The sequence below is a fragment of the Budorcas taxicolor genome, chromosome 5 (assembly GCF_023091745.1).
Source record: "Budorcas taxicolor isolate Tak-1 chromosome 5, Takin1.1, whole genome shotgun sequence".
NCBI classification, from domain to species: Eukaryota; Metazoa; Chordata; class Mammalia; order Artiodactyla; family Bovidae; genus Budorcas; species Budorcas taxicolor.
The window spans coordinates 15,741,556-15,764,016 of NC_068914.1; the positions used below are offsets into that span (position 1 = coordinate 15,741,556).

At 44.2% G+C, this 22,461-nt stretch overlaps 1 protein-coding gene across 4 annotated transcripts in view; it reads right to left on the reverse strand.

Annotated features, from left to right (window-relative positions):
* Window positions 1-106: 106 nt before the first annotated feature.
* VCL (vinculin) overlaps window positions 107-22,461 on the reverse strand; it is a 111,997-nt gene continuing 89,642 nt past the window's right edge. For 2 of the 4 annotated variants that reach the window (XM_052639388.1, XM_052639387.1), the window contains exons 12-22: window positions 22,121-22,320; window positions 20,733-20,861; window positions 17,006-17,155; window positions 15,339-15,447; window positions 13,919-14,221; window positions 12,321-12,445; window positions 10,438-10,623; window positions 7,103-7,306; window positions 4,908-5,111; window positions 4,400-4,504; window positions 107-2,182 (exon numbers count right to left, since the gene is read on the reverse strand). In XM_052639388.1, the coding sequence (XP_052495348.1) occupies window positions 2,036-2,182; window positions 4,400-4,504; window positions 4,908-5,111; window positions 7,103-7,306; window positions 10,438-10,623; window positions 12,321-12,445; window positions 13,919-14,221; window positions 15,339-15,447; window positions 17,006-17,155; window positions 20,733-20,861; window positions 22,121-22,320 (1,862 nt within the window). In that variant the 3' untranslated portion in view covers window positions 107-2,035. The remainder of the gene's footprint in view (window positions 2,183-4,399; window positions 4,505-4,907; window positions 5,112-7,102; window positions 7,307-10,437; window positions 10,624-12,320; window positions 12,446-13,918; window positions 14,222-15,338; window positions 15,448-17,005; window positions 17,156-20,732; window positions 20,862-22,120; window positions 22,321-22,461) is intronic. The other 2 variants (XM_052639390.1, XM_052639389.1) reach the window with 1 other exon arrangement.

Consider the following 22,461-nt stretch of genomic DNA (forward strand, 5'->3'; position numbering starts at 1 on the left):
CAGAGAAAACCCCCGTGCAGCAACGAAGACCCAGCACAACCAAGAGATAAATACATGGATTTTTTTTTAAGTTATTGCTGAAATAACATACCCATCATTTAAAGCTTTATACAAATGTACTTTATTGTTTTAAACAGAAGAGGCAGAAAATACTCGCATATAACAAATTCTGGCTTATAAATGTAGTTTTTCAGTGGTGATATCTCTAATCAGCATTCAGGGATTTTTTTTTTTTTTAATTTGTTTCACTGTGTCTTGAGCACTGATATTAGAGAAAAGCACATTGGCGTAAAGTGTAAACCAGTGTCTCAAAACACTGGAAGAACTTGGAGAGCAAACATGATTTTTCTTACTTCCTCTAAGTAGTCTTAGTAAAACAAAAGGTGATCTTTGGCATAGATTCATACTTTAAAGGCATTAATATTGCATTTATATCAGTTAAGCAACTATACAAAGATGCTGAGGGCCTTGAAAATCATTATCAGTTAAAAGGTAATAGAGGAAGCCTGAGTGTACAGTACCAACTTAAGACAAGTTTTACACATTCGATGTTAGGATCTAACACGCATTTGAGGTGGGGAGGACATTCAGGCAAGGGTCTTACTCCTTTACTCATCCAGTTCTGGCTTTGGGAAGAAATACAGTTTCATGTGCTGGGGAATGCTTAGACAGCAGTGAAAAGTACAGGAAAGGAAAAGCTCCCTTCTCTCACTTTGCTAATAGGAAACTTACGGTGATAAATATTATACCCATTACTCCCTTGAACAGCTGTACTTGGGAGGGAGGGGAGGTTGCAAGGGACTTGGTTGTTGTTGGCCAAGGGAGGTAGGAATTTCTGAGGACTATTTCCCATTGACTCATCCCCCAGAGTGCCAGAATTCCAGTCTGCAAATACCACCTCCCTTAGGTAGGAAGCGTCCTTCAGACAGGATTGCCTTTCCATTAAACACTCCTGGGGGCAAGCACCAATTCTCAGGACTGAATTTCAAAAGGATAAAAAGGATCTTCCAAAATTACAAAACAAACATTTATCTTTAAAATCTTGTCTAGGAAGGGTTTGAGGGGAGAATACAAAAGCCAGGACAGGAAACATGATTCGGTTAAAAATAAAATGCAGCATTTCAGCTCAGAAAGAACAGTAAGAGCTAAGAATGAATGAATAAGGCCTCAGCATAGACCTCTGCAGGCAGTGACGAAGCGTGGAGTGGCCCTGCCAGGAGGGTGGGCAGAGCCACGCCCCGGCTACTCTGCCTCTCCAGTGGCAGAGAGCACCAGGACACACAGTGTGTTCTTGGGATGGCTGCCTTGGCGGGTCAAGGCAGGGGATGGGACGGAAAGGTTTCCTAGCACAGACACTGCTCTGAGGTGAGGTAAAGACAGAACCACATGATACAGTGATTTCCTCCTGACAAAGTGAAATTTGGCTGTGTTCTGTGGGAAACTAGAAGTATTGAATTAGGGAAAGGAAGCGAGTGAGTTCAGGCCCCACAAGCTGGGGCTCCCCAGAGGCCACCTTCCCCTGCCACAGTGAAGCTCACATCTGAAGAAGACCCAGGAAGCACAGCCAGGAGAGGCAGGCAGGGTCAGCAGCAACATGGAAAGCCCAAAACAAATGTTGGAGGCACAGTGATTTTCTTAACTGACTTGCCTGGCCCTGGGTCTTGGAAGCCTAGTGGAAAGAATGAGAGGGTAGGGGCGGAAAGGGAGCTGTCCTCTAGGGAACAAGGGCAGAGCAGGGTGTCAGGCTAGTGTTCACTCTTGGATTTGGAGCTTATGTGAAGTCCATGGGCTAGAAACCCAGTCTGCCTATTGGGAAAGAGTGTGCATAAGTCAAGCCGTGTTTGAGAATACAGGCCTTATAACGGAGACACGTTTCAGTGTCCACAACAAGAGTGTAAATGTTTTCTAATTTGTATGTCAGGCCAGGATGGTGGCTTTCAACCCCCCAGCAATCTTGGGTGGCTCCTGGGACCAGATCATTTTCGTTCTGTGCAGCAGGGGCTTGCTTCTGTGTTAGCCAGGTTCAACCAGGTGTCTACTGGTACCAGGGAGTCTTTCTAACCCAGCGCAGAGTAAACCCAGCATCTGTTCGAATTTTGATTGAAGCTGCTTCTGCTTCTCGAACAGTTTCCTTCACAGACTGCATGAGGTTCTGGGCATTGTGAACCAGCATCTCTGTGGCCTGCAAGGAAAGAGGAGCTCTCCATTACTCAAGAGTCCCTGATGGAGCCCTGCCTCTGAAACAGGCTTAAGCCAGGAATGGAATGCAGTCTACCCCATCTGCACCTGGCGTCACTGGTGGTTTATAGCTGGATCACCAAAAAGAACCCCAAGCTGGACCATCGCTGATTGTGGACTGTACTCTCAGATGGCATCTACTGTATACTCCTTTGCCGATGTTTGAAGAAGCCCCTGCCTTGGGCTCCCCCTCTGCCTAGAATGCTCTTCCCTCAGGTATCCCAATGGCTCACCTCTCACCTCCTTCAGATCTCTCTGCCCAGTTATCACCTTGCTGAGGCTTTTCCTGCTCACCTTATTTTAAGTCACAAAGCACCTTCCCAACTCCCAGTGTGCCTCATCCTCCAGTTCTGTCTTCATTTTTCTCTATAGAACTCATCATCACTAGCTGATATACTATGTTTTATCTAGGTTGTTCATCTGATGTTTTATCTAATTTTATCTAAAATTTAAGTAACATGAGGGCAGCAATTTTTGTCAGTTTTGTTCTCTACTGTATTTTAGTGTTATGTCAGTGCCTGTCACAGGCATTTCATAAATATTTAATTAATGGATGAAAAAGTAATCACATCAACCAACCACCTTATAAATCCATGAAAATCTAAGTAAGTCTTCTAAACATAAAAAATACAGGACTGAGATCACATTAGTAACATCAATCTATTAACCCAGTAGTTTTTTAAATTCTTATATATTTTTGAGCTACAGATCCTTTGAGAGATTAATGAAGGCTCTGGATTCTCCCCAGGAAAAAAAGCTCACAAAATTTGTGAATGCGATATCAGAGGGTTTATGGGCTCTGAGAGGCATAACTATGGACTAGAAGTCCCGATCAGTTTATCTTTTCACTTGGTCAACAAAGAGGCTGAGGCCCAAAAAGATTCAGAGACTTGCCAGCCAAACTCACACAACAGTCAGGATAAGGCCTCAAATTTCTAACTTGCAGTCCTGTGTCTCTTCCATTCTACCACACTGTCAGTTTCTTCTTTTTCTACTAGAATATTTAATGGAACATAGTAGACACTCCCAAGATACATTTTTGTTGGTTAACTGATTACATGATAAGGTCGGAAACTCTTGAGTTTTACCCTTCCTTCCTTGTCTTTTCTATTTCCTTTCCTTGGGGCAGAAGAGATCACCTGACAGGAAATAGCCAAGTGCCCAAACCCTGCCTAGAATACACGGAAGTTACAGGTGAAGATCCAGTTTGCATGGTTTAGGGGACGAGAGGGTTAAGGTGAGAGCTAGTGAATTAAAACATAGTAGTTAAGGCAGCACTATTGACCCTAAGAGAAGTAGCCTCCTTGCCTCCTCTCAAGTGCTCCTACCCTCTGTCTCCTGGCCCAGACTTCTCCAAGGAGAGGGACTGTGTCTTTTGTTAACTCCTCTACATAGCACATTATACGGTGCCACATACATATTCCAATGTATGATAAGCCTTGTCTGGGCAGTTCAATAAAAGATGTGCTGTCTTCCATAAGAAGAAACTGGAAGTCCGGCTCACAGCACAGCCTACTGGAGGGAGTTTAGGAGAGGAAGAGGTGTCCAAATGATGGCTTTCTGAAAGACCTGAGCCACATTTCCAGGAGGCAGGGAAGAGAACAAACTGTGATTGCCAAAATACATACAAGAAACACTTTAAGCAAACATTCCCACCATCTTTATTTCAATATCTGTCAAAAAACCAAAAGAGAAGCACCTCCTTTGAGATGTCATTTCCACCTCACCACAGGCCTAACCACCTCATGCCCCTGAAAAGATAGCACTGTGCATCCTCCCTGAGGTACTTATCATCCAGAGGGCAAGGAAGCAGAAATTCTCCAGCCGAAAAGGTCCAGTGGGCAGGACTGAACACACACTAGAGGCCTCTAAAGAGCCAAGCCTATTCCAGGTAGAAAAAGAACTGAGTGGAGTCTTAACTGCTGCTGATTCACTCAACCTCCCTAACCCTCATTTCTCATTTGCAAAATGACAAAAGTTGCACAAGAGCTTTTCACTTCCCTTTCCAAATTTCTGATGCATCTCTCCAACATCGCTGCCCTTTTGAGAGAGTTGAAGACTCCGTCCCGTGTCCTGAATACTCATTCCTCAAGGCTGAATTAAATCACCATAAAGAGGCACAGAAGCTACTGGTGAGAAATCAGAAGCAGCAGGTACGTACCTGCTCAGACTCCTCGTCGCTTATGTTGGTCCGGCCCAGCATGGTGGCCTTCACCGTGGACAGGATTTTGAGCTGGGTGCTTATGGTTGGGATTCGCTCGCAAACCTAAAAAAGAAAACTTAATTGAGTATGTTTCTATGTTTTTCTTGCCTGCAAGCTCCTTGAGGGCAAGACTTATCCACCTCTTACTCTCAGTGGCTGGCATGCGGAAGGCATTCAATATATCAGCAGCAGAATTCCATTTGTTTTCCCCCTAGAATCAGTCTAGTCTCTCTGTCCAGAAATGGAAGCATTAAAATTCTTTCATTTGATTCAGAAATAAACTTTTCCAACTCTGTCTTTCCCAAACTCACATGCATATTTCCCCTTTCTGCTATTTCTTTCCATTCTGAGGTGCCTCCTCCTCCTTGCTCACCCGGATTTCTCTCTCCTGCTTTTCTCCCCAGCCCTGCCACTCCCCCTCTTCCCCCCCACCACACACACACATACACACACTTTTCCTGGGTACCTGTAAAAGGTTGGTTCTAATCCGCTTATCTGTGCACTGCTTGGCAACCTCCTTGGCCAACCGAGTCACCTCATCTGAGGCCTTGGCAATATCCTTGGCACACTGAATCAGTGCCCGCTTGGTGCCGCTGCCCCCTCTGACCAGTCGAGACATCTCAGCCATCAACAGAGCCATGCGCTTGGCTGCTGCAATGATGTCATTGCCCTGGAGAGAAGCAAGACACAGAGTAAGCTCAGCCCGTACTCTGGCCAAGTTAGGGAGCGAAGTAGAAGCAGAGAGAAGAGAGGAGGGAGCCTGCTGCTCTAGCAGCCCTCTGGGAGGTGAGAAGAGAATACACGGACAGCAGAGGAGAAGAGAAGAGTGAGCCAGGGCACTCACCCTAGCATTCAGTGAGAGAGAGAGAGAGAGAGAGAGAGAGATCACTGGACCGAAAAAAGGAGGACTTGGTTATTAATCTGAAAGGGCAACATGTGAGCCCCAGGCATAGCACTAAACAAACACTTCAGCATCTCCAGGTTAATCATGTCAATAAAATGGGAGTGGGCCCAAGGAATTGGTTAAACAGGCATTTTCCTTTCTGTGGGGGGAAAGCAGTAAAGTTGGCCTGAAGGGAAAAATACAGATGAGCCTTTCCAGATGCTGAAATCATCCTCTTCATCCTTACCCTTGTTACAGATAGCAGCCAAGGATTGCCGCTGCTGAACTAGAATTTAAACCAAGTAACTATTATTAGCCTTGGTGAAAAATATTTTTTTCTGACCGAGACAGCTCCTTCCCTCTCTCTACTGCCTCTTGTTTGTACTGTCAGCCTAAAGGAACATGTTATTTTCATTCTTCACGTTTAGAAAGACCCAAAATCAATTCTTCGGTCCCCTCAGCTAAGTGGCTTCAATTAAAGAAACTTTCAGCTAAGAGGATGCTAGGGGAGGCTTTGGGAAAATAAAAATCATGTGTCAAGCTGTAACTGGAACCCCTGCAACTAATCACAGCTTATCTTAGATTTGGCATTTTGGTTCATTATAACCCTCATGGGTCATAATGTATAAGTAATTTACTTTATGCCTTCAAAAGGCTCATCTTTTGGCTGATAGCAAGCAAAAATAATAAATGCAGTGTTCAAAACTACCTAAAAGGCCAGGCCCTATGCATTTTTCCCCTCATGCTTTCCAATTTCTAGACAATGCAGTGAGGCATACGCAAACCATGCCACAGCAGGGTGCTCTGTGAGAGGCATCCACAGGCACCATGAAGTGGCTGCTCATTTACACAGGAGGGTGTGTAACCTCCCAGGCAGTCATCGAGGCCAGAGAGAACACAGTTACCGGAAGAACTCATGAGAACAGGAGGACGTTAGACAAGGTTGGCTAGGCCCACCTCTTCCACTGCAGACCTGGGATCATTCCAGGATTTCATGACCTTGGTTAGAGGATAGTGTTGTGCCAGGGTTAGTTATTTATCACGCATCACTCCTCAAAACCTTTCTTCTTGCAACATGCCACCTTCAAAGGGGGAAAATGTAATGATCCCATCCTCTACTCCCTAAGGCCAGAGCTCTGTTGGTTCCTGTCCTGCCTTGAGCCCTCTCTCTTCCCCACTCCCACATCCTGACCCACTGAAACCCCTGATCAAGCAGTCAGTGAAGCTCCCTTCCCTGTGGGTACCCAATAAGGCCAGCATCTGCCACACAGCCAAGTGCAGGACAGCAAGCAGTCCTCCCCAGAAACCCTGCCATGTAAAGCTGCTTCTCCCCCTGATCAACTCTGCCAGAGCCATCAGTGAGAGGTCAGCGGAGAGGAGCTGGGGGTGGGGGGCAGGCAAAGCCCAATGATCAGGCCGGATGACCTCTTAATGGTCTACAGTGGTTCCTGACCTGAGAGTCATTGAGAGACGCATCCACAGCTTCCCAAGGGGTTTAAGGTTCCAATGTCGGCCACAAGATCAGTAAGAAAAGGAATCCTTTCAAAAAGTGACCCCATCTCTCTCTAACCCCCAAACATGAATGCAATCCAATTAATCTGGCATTAGCAGACCTATGAAACTTGTGAAGCCAGCCCTAACGACAAGGTGCAAACAGACAGATGCCCGCCCGGCCCAGATTCACAGGACCCGCACAGATCATGAGTGATGCAGTGTGTCAAGGCTGCACATGGCCGGATGCATAGGGAGCAGCCCCACTGGGGGGCGCTCATCAGTACCTTACTAGACCACTTGGTAGCTTCCCGATGCAATGACTGAGCCGCGGCCAGAATGGGCTGGTTGACCGGCTGATTGGATGGCATTAACAGCAGCTCAGGTTCGTAATCGTCTTCCATGTCAGGGGGGACAGGGAACCCAACAGCATCAGCCGCCTCTGCCTCAGCTACAACACTTATACCCACCTTAGCGGCTGGGTTACCCGGCTTGGTCGATGGCAGGAAGGATGAGAAACAGGGACAGTGTTAGTAAGAGCAGTAGGGCTTGGGAAACTGAGCTTCAGCTGGTTTAGTAACCCAAGCTGGCCTAGGATGGAAAGAAAACGGATTCCCTCCAGGAGTCAGATGAGCCAAGCTCCGCAGAAAGGGAATTCTCAGCCTCCAGCACCAATCTGCTTGTAGCAAGGGAAAGAGGCTTGCTTACTCCAGTAGCAAAGGCTTCCAGAGACATATTTATACAAAGAAAGAAAGTGGCATTCCTTTTTAATACACTTACTACCAAAGAGTAATTCTCGGGTCAGAACATTTTTTAGAAGCCAAACAAACAATCAACAGTAGCCTATTAACTTTAAAAGGAATTCAGAGGGGAAAAGTAAATGCGGCCACACAAGCTGCTTTGAAGAGAACAAAGTGAAAACCCTGCTGGCTCATATGGACACTGTCCTGCAGTTTCCTGGACACAGGAGGTGTCTTGGGTCAGCTCTGCCAGAACAAATTTTTTTTTTCTTGCTGAGGTTAAGAGTCCTAGAATCTAAAATGATAAACTGGAAGCAACAGATATCAACTCAGGAAAGAAGAAAGGAAAACACAACTCTGAGTGAAGAGGGCTTATCAAATACCCCCCAGTCACTCAGCTAGAGGGAGCCTCGGGAAGACACCTCACCCAGCATCCTTAGGGAAAACATACTTCAGAGCACTCGTCCCTGTCTGAGGTCCTCAGAGACAGCACTTTACAACCTCACTTTGCATCTATCACTAATGCTGCCCCAGCAAGCTATTCTTTGGGTACAACCTAAATCTCTCCAATCGCTCTCAGCCCAAACTCAGTTTACACAGTTCACAGATAATTAACGCATGGACTTGTCAACTGACCAAGGCTGAGTTCAGAGGAGCTCTAAGTTGATGCCCATGAGACAATGGGACCTGCGTGTGTTGGGGGAGACAACTAATTTAATACCAGGGATGGGATTCTGAAAGCCCAGGGAGGAAGCAGGGAGATCAGATGCTAAAAATAGGTTGAGGGAGAAAGAAAATGAAAGGAACTGCCCCCAGTGAAGCCAAACCACTGATATAAAGAATGGCAAAAAAAAATAAAAAATAAAGAATGGCAAACATGGGTTCTTTATATCAAACATCTCAGGGTATGTAATCTCAGACTACACACATCTCTAACCCAAAGAAAGTAAGAGTTTGTGTCATATTTTATTTGAGGTTGCTACAACTCCTAAAAATCTTTATCTGCACAGGAAGACTGCCTCGAAAAAATGACTATTAACTTGGAGGACTCAGCACCAACAAGTGGTGTAGGTACCTTCTAAATCCTTTCACCTAAACTGTCTCAACCAGGACTCATCCCCATTCCTCAGAGGCAAGGCCAGCCTACTCCTTCTGGGTGGGGTTCAGAGTCCCAAAGTGTACAAAGACAGACTGATAGAAACACAAACACAGCCCACTCCCCACCTCCCTAAACACACATGGTTCAAGTAACTACTGACTTCACACAGCTTGAAGTCAGCAACCCCCAGAGGCAAACGACCAGACACAGTCAGATTTAAGGATTTCTGATGACAAATAGCAGAGTAGGATAAAACATCTAGGCCAATGCTGTCCACCCCTCAAGTTTTATGTTTATCTTTACAATTCATGTATATTTTGTGTTCCTCTGAACAATGTATTTGGGTTTATTGTAATGAAATTTAAATTTTCTTTAGGAAATTCCCTGGCAGTCCAGTGGGTTAGGACCCAGCGCTTTCACTGTTGGGGACTGGGTTCGATCCCTGGTCAGGGAACTAAGAGCTCACAGGCCATGAGGTATGGCCAAATAAATAAATAAATTTTCTTTAAAATCTTTAAGTAAAACCAACCTTCACTGTCACCCCCACTCAACTCCCCACATGCACTAGGACTCTGCTAATGGTCCCAGGGGTACACATGCCCCAGTTGGAGAGACATGATTGTAAGTAAGTCCACAGGTCAGGTCCAACACCAGCAAGGTCACCATTCCTTCTGTGAAGCTGGACTCACAGCTAACAGTTCAGAAAAATACAGAGTTAAAAAAAACAAGGTCAAATTCCCAGCCTGAAAAAAACCCAAGATCAGCTGCATGTGCGGGAGGTCCCTTGGGAACTACATTCAATACGAGAGCTTGAGATGACAGAGAGTGTAAAAAGAAAAAAGGAAAATAGATGTTGGGAATAAAGATGTAGGGTCATAGTAGAAACACAACTGACTAAAAACTAACAAATAAATTTAACTCTTATCTAGAAAGGCTACCACCCACTTTTCATCATTTAGAGCCAAATAGGGGCTTCCCAAGTGACTCAGTGGTAAAGAATACACCTGCTAATGCAGGAGACACAAGAGACACAGGCTTGATCCCTGGGTGGAGAAGATCCCCTGGAAGAGAAAATAGCAGCCCACTCCCGTATTCTCTCCTGGAAAACTGAAAGGGCAGAGGAGCCTGGCAAGCTACAGTCCATGGGACTGCAAAGAGTCAGACACAACCGAGCACGCACACACACGCAGGCAAAAGTTATTCATGGGGCACGACTGCTATAGCATCCACATTTTCACCAACCACGTTAACATTACACTTCCAGATCTGCTGGAGTTACCCTGAAGCTGTCTTGAATTGAAGGGTAAGATGATTCTGATAACAGGACAAAGGACAAAGCTTTTAAGATACCAAATATCTGCTTCTATGAGAAAAGAGAAGGAAAATGAAACTATTTCATATAGCTCTAGCAGAGCCCACAGAAGACTGTGCCATCTTTGGAGTGTGGAGAATTACCAAAAGAGCCTCTAAAAACACTCAGTGACCCCAAGAAAGAAGAGAAATTTCTTAGAGACTAAATGTCCACCATCAGGGGAGCTGATACTCCAGAGGAAAGAGGAAAGGAACTTTCGTCTCAAACACAGGTGTCCTAGCTCTCACTTGAGCTGCTAGAAGGAGAAACCATCAAGTACCAGAAACATCTCACTAAGTCACAAGAAAGAAGATGATCCTGCTACTGGCAACAACACAAACCAAAGCAGAGAGAGGGTGATTTTCCAAAGACTCTTCCTAGGCTGTGTCTGGCTTTTCATCCTTTCTCAACAAGAAGAGCTTCACTACTTACCTTGCTGGACCACTTGCGAGCTTCATCATGGAGCTGCCTGGCAGCCATCATCATTGGCTGGTTAATCACCTCCCCGGCTTTCTGCTCAGGGAATTCTTCATCCTTCTCCTCTGGTGGTGGGGGCCTGGGTGGAGGGACCTCACCCTCAGGCAGAGGTGGTTTGGGAGGAGCAAGCTCATCTGTCAGCTAAGAAAGAATTGCTAGGTTATAAGCAAAGCCCTAGGAACTACCCTACTAGAATTCTTTCCTTTCCTCTAAAAAGCATCCCCAGCAAATACCCTGAGAAAACCATAACTGAAAAAGACACATGTTCCCAAATGTTCACTGCAGCACTATTTACAATAGCTGGGATATAGAAGCAACTTAGGTGTCCATCGACAGATGAAAGGATAAAGAAGCTGTGGTACATATACAATGGCATATTACTCAGCCATAAAAAGGAACACATTTGAGTCAGTTCTAATGAGGTGGATGAACCTAGAGCATTATCACACAGAGTGAAGTAAATCAGAAAGAGAAAAACAAATATCATATATTAACACATATATATGGAATCTAGGAAGTTGGTACTGATGAATCTCTTTGCAAGGCAGCAGTGGAGATGCAGACACAGAGAACAGACTGTGGACACGGGGAGGTCGGGATGTGTGGACATGGGATGAATGGAGAGAGTTGCGTGGAAATAGATACTACCATATGTAAAGTAGATAGCCATGGAAATTTGCTGTATGACTCAGAGAACTGAAACTGGGGCTCTGTGACAACCTAGATGGGTGGGATGGGGTGGCAGGTAGGAAGGAAGTTCAAGACGGAGGGGATATATATATACCTATGGCTTATTCACGTTGATGTATGACAGAAACCAAAACAACATTGTAGAGCAATTATTCTTCAATTTAAAATAAACAAGTTTTTTTTTTTTTTTTAATAAAAAGCATCCCCAGAAAAGTCACCCACATTCACAATCATCCACACTGAGCATGAGGACCACCTGCTTCAATCTCAACAGAAGCATATTTTCTTCCTTTTTTCTTCACAAAAAACTAGCAGCTACTGTTTTGGACATATCCCAGGGAGGTATGCATGGCAATACCAAGCCAAAGATCCTCAAAGAAGATATAAGTGCTGGTCTTAACTTCAGACCAGAGTTGAGGGGCAGCTGCACAAGCATGGAACTTCTCCCCAGGGCCTTGGGTTCCTCATTTACCAATGAGGGGTGTCTAGACCAAATGACTTCTAAGTTCTTGATTCCAAATCTCAGGACTCTGTTGATCCCATAAGAATCCATTCGCCAGAACAGCCATCTCCTGACTCTAACCACCCACCCACAGTCCATCAGATGGAAAGAATCAAATCATATCAAAAAAGAAGTGTTGATGGGGAAGCACTGGTCATTAGCTATGGGCACAATCACCCAAATTTGTTCCTCAACAAATTTAGAAACTTAAATATGGGAAAGCAAACTTGGGACATTAAATATGGGAAAGTAAATCAGGACATTAAATCAAATTATTGCCTTGATAAGCTATTCCTAAGGACAAGCTATTTCCAATACAGCTATTTTCCCACTCCTCACCAGCCTACCCCACTCACTCATCACTCATTACATTCACACTGACCATAGCCAGCTCCTCTGCTCCAGCCACTCCCCATCAAAGCACACCAACACCGCAGACTCTCCACTTACCCAGCACACCCAATGCATAAGCACTGGGTCAGGACTCCCCTAGATTCAAGAATGAAAGCTGAGTTGTGCCTTTGAGATTCAAGTAAAATAAAACAAAGCTACTTAGTGACAGAGGCTCCAGAGCAGACTACCTCTCTGCCTCTACAGTCCCAACACCCTGCTGCTCAGTTCTCCCCATGTATCTGGATCTACTTACTCGGAGCTGTTCAAGGTCTGGTGGAGGAGGTGGGAAGTCAGGCTCCTGTGGTTGGAAGGCTTCTCTGACCTTGGCCACAGCTCCTAGGATCCGGTATCCCGAGTCCAGGAAGCTCTTTTGCAGTCCTAAACACAGACACCCTCACTTTCAGTTGGGTAGGTCAGTACCCTGGAGCACTGTCTGTCCAGCAGAAGAACTGGTTTCCAGTAACAAAAGCTGAGTGTGAAGCTGCCAGTAAGTGGCACAGGCAGCGACTGAAAGGGAAGGGAGGTAAGAGCGAGGCAGATGCCCTGAGTCCTGCAAAGAGTCAGAAGCAGCACAAACCAGCCGTTCCCTGTAGTGCTCAGGGGACCTTCTTGCCTGGACAGCTGACAAGCACTCGGGACATTCCTGGGCAGGAACACTTTGGGATCAGGTGGTGCTCATCACCTCTCATGATAAAGCAGTCAAGAGATAAGCATGCCCCACTCAGAACAGGGGAGATGTCACTTTCAGATGGGGCAGACTTTCCCGGAAGTACTTCTCACCTTTCTCCCTACCTAATCCTTTGCTCCACTTGGCATTCAGCATATTAACCCCTACACTGAGCTGCTGCTACTGTATCCGGTCACCTAGAATTAAAGAATTTACTCAAACTATTGTTGTTGTTTAGTCACTAGGTTGTGTCCAACTCTTTGGCAACCCCGTCGACGGTAGCGCGCCAGGCTCCTCTGTCCATGGGATTTCACAGGCAAGAATACTGGGGCAGTTTGCCATTCCCTTCTCCAGAGAATCTTCCCAACCCAGGGACTGAACCCATGTCTCCTGTATTGGCAGGCAGATTCTTTACCACTGAGTCACCTGGGAAGCCACTCGAACTATTAGAAACTCCAATTAGGCACCTGAGCATGTCTTTAGTGATGGTGGGCTGAGAAAACGAGGTGGACTTTGCCTGGGCTAGGGATGAAGAGGACAGCCCCTTCCTCCCACTCTCTCACACTGAGTGGATCCTACTCAGAGAAGAGGCTAGAATCACTGGAGGTTCACAGAAGGAAGGAATTCAGATGTTTCCTACCAGAAAGGAGTGAAACATCTTCAGCAGCAATGAAAACATGACCAAAATTAGGCAAAAGAAAACCCAGATTCTTTGGTGTAGGATCAAGATAATCACCTAGGAGACCCACAGGTCAACTCAGGTCCTCCCAATTTGACAGAAATGAAGAATGTTGTCTAGAAAAAAAGCATTTTAAGAAAAGCAGAAGTTATGCACGTGACATAAGTTAAGTGGTTGATAAATTGGTTATTATGCATCTTTTGAGAAATTCCAAAATAATGATTCAACAGGAGAAGGAGCTATTTCGTCAGACTACATGAAGAAAGTGCAGAGAAGCTGCTCCAGAGAAACTAACTTACAGTAACCCTGCCAACCCTGCAGGAAATATTCTGTCCAACATATTTTGAACAGAAAAAGATTAATCTAGCATTCTCAAACTAGCAGGCTGTAGTTTTTCCTCCAAGACTTTGTATGTGGGGGTTTGGGGGTGCATCTTCTTTTCCCTCCCTGTCAGCTGCCTGAATTAACCTCTCAGGTGAGGTGAACCACACCATGCATTGCTTACCAGGGTCAGAAATGTTTCCTGCCACGGCCTTTGCATCCACCACCATTGGGGAGATGGTTTTGCTCAATTCGTCAGAGGCAGCTTTCACGGCCTCACGGAATTTGGGATCCTCAGAGTTCTCCACCTCCCTCTTAGCCACCAGCAGGATCCGGTTGGCCCGACGAGCAATGCTGGTTGCCCCAGCGACCAGCATCTGAGGCTGAATGTTGGCCATGGCAACTTTACACTTGTCCAGGTCTTTTTTAATTGCTTCTTCAGAAGCATCCAACAGAGATTTAGTGTCAATGGCTTCGTCCACCAGCCCTGTCCGGAGAACAGAAATGGAATTTAGTTTCTATTTTAGAATAGAGACTCCAAACCCCTGATGCCCACTCATGTGAAAGTACAACACTCATAATTCTCGCCTTCAGCTCAAAGTCCTTCTTACACAATCAAAAGCAGCACTGGAGGGGGGGTGGGGGGTGGGGAGTGAGAATGTAGCCCAGGAGGCCAAACAGATTCAGAGCATTTTTACCAACCGTGGTTCCAGCCTTCTTATATCTACCACAGACACCCAGTAACCCTTTCACATCAGGAGGAAACCAGGATTGTGTCTGAAACCTTCGCTGCATCAGCACCACATTATCTGTTAAGAATGCTTTCTCCTCCCATCTCACTCCCCAGCCATCTGTTGCTTGTTGGCAGCTTGTAGTGCCCAAGAGGAGCCACACGGTGGATTCCGGTAACCTTAACAGCCTGTTTCTTGTTTCTGTTACCTGTCTTCATATGCCCAAGGAGCTCCACTTTCATCACTGGCTGCTAGGGACCCCTGTCCCAGCAGATCGTGCAGGGAAGCTAAAGCGCCTACCTCCCTCATCTCTTCCTCTCCCATCCCTCCCTCCACGGAGAATGAAGAAGATTCAGAGATGCCACTTCAGCTGCACAGACACAGGTCTGTTGGTTGTTGGTGTCTCCTTTTTAAAAAAAAAAACAAACTACGTAGTCGATAAGTTGGAGGAAATTCTGAGACAAGTTGTATTAAATGGTAGCTATTGTGGTTCCTTGAAATGTGAACCCGTTGAAAATGACAGGGACACTTACTGTATCCACAAACACTGCCTCTCAGCCTCTGAAACCAAACCCCAGCTCAGACAGAGAAAAGACACTATTCAGAGAAGATAGGAGCTGTAACAATAAACATCACACTGGGAGGGCGGCATTAAAATCAAAGGGGCTCAAAGAGTCTCTCTTTGGACAAAGTTGCAAGGCTTGAATGAGAAGCTGCCGCTGCTCAGAGGCCTTAATCAGGGCCAAGTACACTGTCAGGCACATGACAGTCCCTTTATCCAATTACAGCTTAGTAACACAACCGGTCCTGCTTGAGTTTCTCAGAACTTGTTTTTCATGGATTAGACAGCAAGATTTTTGCACACAACTCTACCTGTCATTTTTTCAACATTATCGATCCACTGGTTCTTCATGGTCTCAAAATGTTCATAAGCAGCTTGATTTCCAGGATTCCTAAGTAAGATGCGAGCGGCTGAGACCACCTGGGAATGACAAAACAACCTTGAAACACCAAGAGCACCTTCCCACTCAAATATAAGCCTTGAGTGAAGCTTCCTCCTCTTCACCTGCAGGTGGCACTATAAGGCCAAAAGTCGGCGAGTCTCCTTTAAGGCCAAACTTTAGTTTTGGTCTGATAAGCAGCTCAGCTAATAAAGTAACAAAGTAAAGGAGTGTTTCCTTGATACTTCCAAACATACACAAAACAGACAAATACTTAAGCCCTCCATGTCCTTCCATCTTAAAAAGCACCATTTAAAAAGATACTGATTAGCAGATTTGTGAATATTCACTAACAACAACTGTCTATAGTTAACAAAGTACTTTCACATCCATTATCAGGCTGAATCCTCACAACAAGCCTGTGAGAGAGACAGGATAGCAATTTCTCTGCTTCACAGCTGCAAAAACCAAGACACAGAAAATTGAAGTCACTTGCTCAAGAGCTCTTAGCTAGTCAGTTACAGCTCTAGGGGAAAGAACTAACATTTCTAACATTTACTGAGTATTTGATAAGTTATAGGCTGTATAACATATAAACATCTGAATTTTCAAAGCAATCCACTAGGAAAGAGTTACCTCCGTTTACATATGAGAAAAGGATTAAAGTCCAGATCTGTCTCCAAAGTCCTGATTCTTTCTACAGTTAGTGTGTTAAGCCTACTGCTGTGTTTCTGTTTTTTAGGAATCTCAGTTTTATACAGAAATTCTATATTTTTATTCTTCATGTTTTATGGAACTTTTTCAGGAAAGTTAGATACACTCATGTTTTACAGACATGTTTAAAAAAGCTAGACAAGTATGACTTTTCAAGAGAATCTAACTTGTTAACATGCCACATGGATAAAAGCTGAACAGTGAAGGGACATGCTAAATTGTCCCCTGTCTCTGCTTACATGCTCCTACTAAATCTAGTATCACAAATCTGTAAAGCCAGGACAGTTTCTAATGTTACAGGCATTTAAGAAATATATGCAGAGTAAATAAGTGAAAAAATAATAAATTTTCTATAATTTGATTGAAAGAAAAAAATGCACAAACATCACACTAAATGACATTGAACTGATTTTTTTAAAGAACATCTATCATGTACTAGAACTTTAATTCCTACCAATTTGTTTTCTTTTGTTCCCACTCTTCCAATATTCTGTTCAGTCTGCTATGTCTTGGTTATATAATTAAAGAAAAAAGAAAACTAAGTATAAACACAGCTAAAAATGTTTAAATGCCATCAAAGAGATGTGCAGAAAGGCATAAACTCTAAAATCAAAGCCAACTAACCTCTCAAGACTATCAAATTTTTCTTTAAATCTGCATAGGAGAGGGGTACTTTACTAGTTTCTTCTACTTTCAAAACTAATCATATCATTGTAAAAAAATTCAAACAATATAAAAATGATTTTATAGACACTAAAGGTAAATGTGGGTTTTTTCATGATATTTTACAATAATAAGTGTTCAAAAATCTATAGAAACTGTTCTGTAGTTAACCTTTACTCACTAGGGTATGCACTTACATGATAAAAAGGGAGTGAAACTCACCTGGGGTGTGAGTTCTCGGGCTGTCTTCACTGAGGCCTGAATGCCTTCCACTGTTGATTTATTAGCAGTTCCAACAGCAGCCGCCTTCTCTGCTGTGGCCCCAAGCCTTCCTGAATGGTTTTCAAAGTTAGCTGCCCTCTCATCAAACACCTTGAGGAAAAAAACAAAGATACTAAGTAATTTTATTTCAATAAAACAGGTCAGACAGCCTAAGGGAAAAGTCTCTCTTTGTAAGTAGAGGCAGCAACTGCTTGAGCAAAGACTTCAGGAGATGACACCAAACCCCAGCTAATAAGACAACAGTCACACACTGAGTCCTGGCCTTGCCATATTGCCTCAGAAATTTGGTCATTAGCACCACATGTATGCAGACAAGTGCACACACACCCTTGAATTTCAGTTCAACTAATGCTTACCACGTGCAAACAAGACATACAGAGCTGTGTGGTCTACAAGAAGTTCACAGCATCCAAAGACTTAATCCTCTTTCCCAAAGGCTTATCCTCCAGTTTGAAGAGGTCAGAGAAACCTACTCCAGGTTGGTGGCTGAATGCGTGAAAGGCCAAGACTATCCACGGAGTCCTAACCAGAGCCCCCGCCTCCTCAGGGCAGCTCACATATCCATTACCATTAATGTTGTAAAAGCTCTGCTCCTGACCTCCGTAGGAAAAATGATAGCTGGTGCTCACACCCAGGCCTGACACAAGGGAGATACGGCTGATTTCCATCACCCCAAAGCAAAACTATCTACTGAATTGTTCATTCAGGTCACACATCTGCTTCAGCATGGATATTATTCAAAGTCACATACCTCGAAGGGGACAACTGAACTTAGAGGACAGAAGTTCCTCTGTCATCTGTCTGAACATTATGAGGACGGACGCTCAGCAGCAGTCCTGGGTGCCGCTTACACACAGAGCGCGTCAGGACTGCCTAGCAGAATCTGCCCTCCTCCTTACCGCCTCCAGAAGGTCTACGTGCCTGTACTTGGAGTCAAGTTCTGCCTCCTAGCAGACACTCTCTGAAGGTCTCCTGGCCCAAAAACGGACTCCTCATTGCCAGGGTTCTGTGTTTACCCAACTCAAGTCTTCTCCATCCTGGCCTCTTCTTTGGATTCAGCCATTAGTGGGTTCTTGCCATTTAATGCTCAGAATCTCTTTGTAATTTTCTGGTCTTCTGGTCCTCTTCTCCTGGCCTCCATCCTTGTTTCTCTCCTTGTCTAGTCTCCCTACTCTGAATACACAAGGCTTTTGCTGACTTTGTCGACCATCTCAATCCCAGACCACGTCCACTGCTCCCTCTGACTTAATCTACTGCTTCGCTTGCTTTTCGTGTCATGAAACCAAAATTTACTGAGCACTTACTATGTGCCAGGCTCTGGAACGGCTGCTAAAGATACAAAGATGAGTAAGACATTATTTCTGCATCTCAAGGAGCTCACATCCTAGCAGGGTCTAAAAGGCCCACAAACAGATGCCTACAATAGTTGTGTGCTATCTGAAATAATAAATTTAAGCATTGATACTTGGGAGGAAAAAGGCACATAACCTATCCAGGAAGAAAAGGATACTAGAATAAAGGATAAATAGAAATTAGCCAAAAGAGATGATGGGGAAGATAATTAGGTAGACAGATAGAGAGAACAAAGACATGGAGAAAAGAAAGGACAGAGTAGGCAGGAAACTATAAGCAAAGAGGTATTTATTGCAGGGACATGAACTGAGAAGCAGGGCTTTGTGCGAAACAGGGGTAAGGAGAGTATTAGAAGCCGGATCACAGAGCCCTGGCTTTCTCCTATGCGAAAAGGAAGGACCACTGAAAGGTGTAAGCAGGAAAATATCAGGCTCAGACCTTTAATTTTATTTTATGTGTCCCTTAGTGACCGATTCAAAGACCAGTCACAGCTGCATAGTCACACGCAAGGGACAAGGATCAGAATTACAGCTATGGCAACACGAATAGAAATTAGAATTCAAGACATATTTGTGAGATCAAATTAGCTTGTCTTACTTTATTGATGAAGGGAAGAGTCAGTGGCAACTCACAAATTTCCAATAGGAAAAAAACAGGACAATACATGCTGTGGTACCCAGCAGTATCTAGGTAGAGATTACCAACAGAGTTTGCCTACTCATCTGACACCAAGAGATGTCTGGAATGAAAAAATAGCAAATTACCCCAGCCTAAGTGGACCATGAGCTGAACTGCCCAGGAATCAAGGCCACAGAACAAAAATGGGGATCATTAGCAAATAAACACAAACTTCTGCCCACCTGTTCTACACTGTCTTGGGTGCCTGACCCAACTCCTTCTCCTTCATTGCCAGGACTACAGAGTCTAGAAAACCAAATACTTGCTTTCCTAGATTCCTTTGCAGTCAGGTAGCCTTGTGACAGAGTTCCAGTCAATGAGACATGCACAAAAGTCTCCTGAAGGATCTCTGGGAGTGTTTACTTTCGTTTATTCAGTGCCAATGATGTGCCAAGAATTGTGCCAAGAAATGGGAATAAAGTAATGACAAAACCAAATCCCTGTCCACATGGAGCTTTCGTGCTAACATGAGGGAAACATACAAAGAAAAATGAGGTAAATATGCAAGTGTTGATAAACACAAAGGAGAAACAGGATGTGGAGATAAGGAAATTCCTTGGGCTGGGGTTGCTCTCTTAGGTGGTGACCCCAAAGTGATGTTTCAGTAGAGAGCTGAAGAAAGCGAGTAAACAGTATTTGCAGTTATCTGTAGGAGGACCAGAGAAGAGCAAGGGCTTCAAGATTAGAACATATAAACACAAACAAGGAATACTGGGAATACAATACAAGAAGGTCAATGCAGAGAGAGGAGCATGAGAGGGATGAGAGGTACCAGATGAGGTCAGAGAAGTAGATGGGGACCATCTCAGATGCAGTGGTGTGACGAAGATGCTGGTATCAACTCACACAAACTCATAAGAGCCAGAAGTGCCCATCTCTTCCCAATTCTGCTTACAGTGACTTCACACTGAACCAGTCATCGTGGGAGTATTTACATCATGAAAGTCAACAAACTTTACAAATCAGAGTCTTTTGTTTTTTGTTTTATCCTCGAGAGCTGGTCTACCAGCACATCACTGGCCTTACTGTTCATTGTAAGGACTCTGGCTTCACTCTGGGACAGAGAGGAGTAATCTGAAGGGTTTGAGTAAAAGAATGACATCAAATAACTTAAAAGAAGTGTCCTGACTTTGGTGTCAAGAATAAAGGGTCCTAAGGACACACTGAAGGGACAGTTATGACTAGAGGGACTGTTACGGCAGTTATGACCGGGGTATCCCCATTCCTCATTTCTTACTGCCTTGAACATAATGCCCAGGGCTGCATCAGCCATCTCTATCAGGAAAGATCATGAAAATCACAGAGATGCCAGCTTTCAAGGTGTCAAGCTGCTGAATCAATGCCAAGGCTACCTAGCTCCCTGTTTCTTGTTATGTGATAAAAATAAAACCCATTGTTTTCATCTCTGATGGTCAGGTCTTCCACTACTTGCAAGTGAAGACATGTCCTAAAGAGATTCCTAGCTGATATACGTCGTGACTGAAATAAGAAGTGGCAAGGCCTTCCTTCCCTCTTCTACTCTTCATCCACAATTTCCCAACCACCCCGATGTACACTGTAGTCACATTTTACCTTCACACATGCACACACACACACGGATGGCCAATAGAAGAAATGGAAGACCTCAGACACCCACCTCTTCCCTGTTGGGTGCATCAGGAGGAGCAGTGGCTGCCACCGCCAACAGCTTGATGGGAGTCGTGGTATCACTGAAAACATCTGACACCTCCTGAGTCATGGCCTCCTGCATCCGGGCTTTCAGATCCTTAAAAACATTGTTTACAAATGAAATTTTCCGTAAATATCCAAAAAGCACATCTGCCACTGTCTTCTCTTCCCATTCATTCCTTCAGTGTTTCTTTCAATGTTATCAACTGTGAGTATCAACCATGTGCAAAGCACTGAGCTAGCATAAAACAGGTATAAGAAGTGAATCTTACCCTCTAAGCAATTAAGGACATAACCCACATTGCTCTAGAGACTGTTCCACCCAAGTAAGAAATCTTATTTCATTTCTTGATGGCCTCTAAGAAATAATATTAAGAATCACAGGGTTGAGCCCAAAGACGACCATGAGATGAGATAATCCCTCACCAGTCCCAATGCTGGAGGGGCCTGACATGATCTCAGTAACTGTAAGATACTGTGGATACAGTGCCAAATTTCTAAGTAATTTCTTATATTTAGAAGAAAGAAATCAATAATGGATTTTTTTGGATACATGATATCTCAAATAAATTTCAAGAAAAACTCAATAACCATTATATGTATCCATTTTCTAACATGGATCTAAAGAAGAGAATTCTCAGAAGTCATGAAAAAAACTCCTTTTTATAACTCACATTTAGTCCAACCTAAGGTTTTTCTTTGTTTGCTTTTTAGTTACACCATAAGGCATATGGTACTTCTCTGACCAGGGGAACAAAGGATTGAACCCGTGACCCTTGCAGTGGAAGTGTGGCGTCTTAGCCACTGGACCACCGGGGAAGTTCCAGTCCAAGTCTTAGAACAGATTTATACTCAAAAAAGTTTCAGTCACCTCCACTGTTTCTCAAAGTGGATGGCATGCACTGGCTGGTGATGTCTAAGAAGATTTTAGGTGTTATACAGAAAAATGTTTTTCTTTTAATAATTGTTTCTTTTACAGAATATTAGAAAAAATATAACCAGCTCATCAAGCTCCTGACTTCAAAATTATTATAAACTTTTCTTTTAAATAAATTTAAGTTTAAAAAAGGAGTCCATTTTAAGAAAAAAAGCTGGCTGACTAAACAAGTGTAAGTGATACGTGGTAGAGCAGCTATGAAAGAGCTCTTGTATTTCTTGGGAAACACAATTTTAACTCCTATCACACACTGATAAGCTTTTTCCTAATAAACTCTGGATTTTCTCACATTCTTGATCACATCTTTTTCACTTTCCCTAGACTCAGGAAATTATGTATTTTAAAAACTCTCTCCCTCCCTAGTTTTTCAATTATAGTTAAGCATAAGAAATGCAATGATACACGCTCCCGAGCTCTACCTTTAAGGAGTCTTGGAGCTGAGATGCAAGAGCTCTCGCCTGGGGGCTCTCCCCTTCCCCTCTGGCAGCCAGGTCAGCCAGCTGGGCTGTCAGCTGGTCCACTCGGTCACACTGTGCAAGAAGATCCTGGCGATAAGGCCCCATCATGACATTAGCCAGACGATGTCCTTCGGCCACAAGCCCTCGGATGGCAGCCTGACCTGTACCAGGAGGGAAAACACTGACACTCACATGGATATGGAGAGGCCAATCACTGTGCCATTCTGGTAAGGATTTCTTTTTTTAATAGTAACATTTAGTGGTGTGTTCCTCCCCTCCACTAAAAAGACAAAACATTTGAG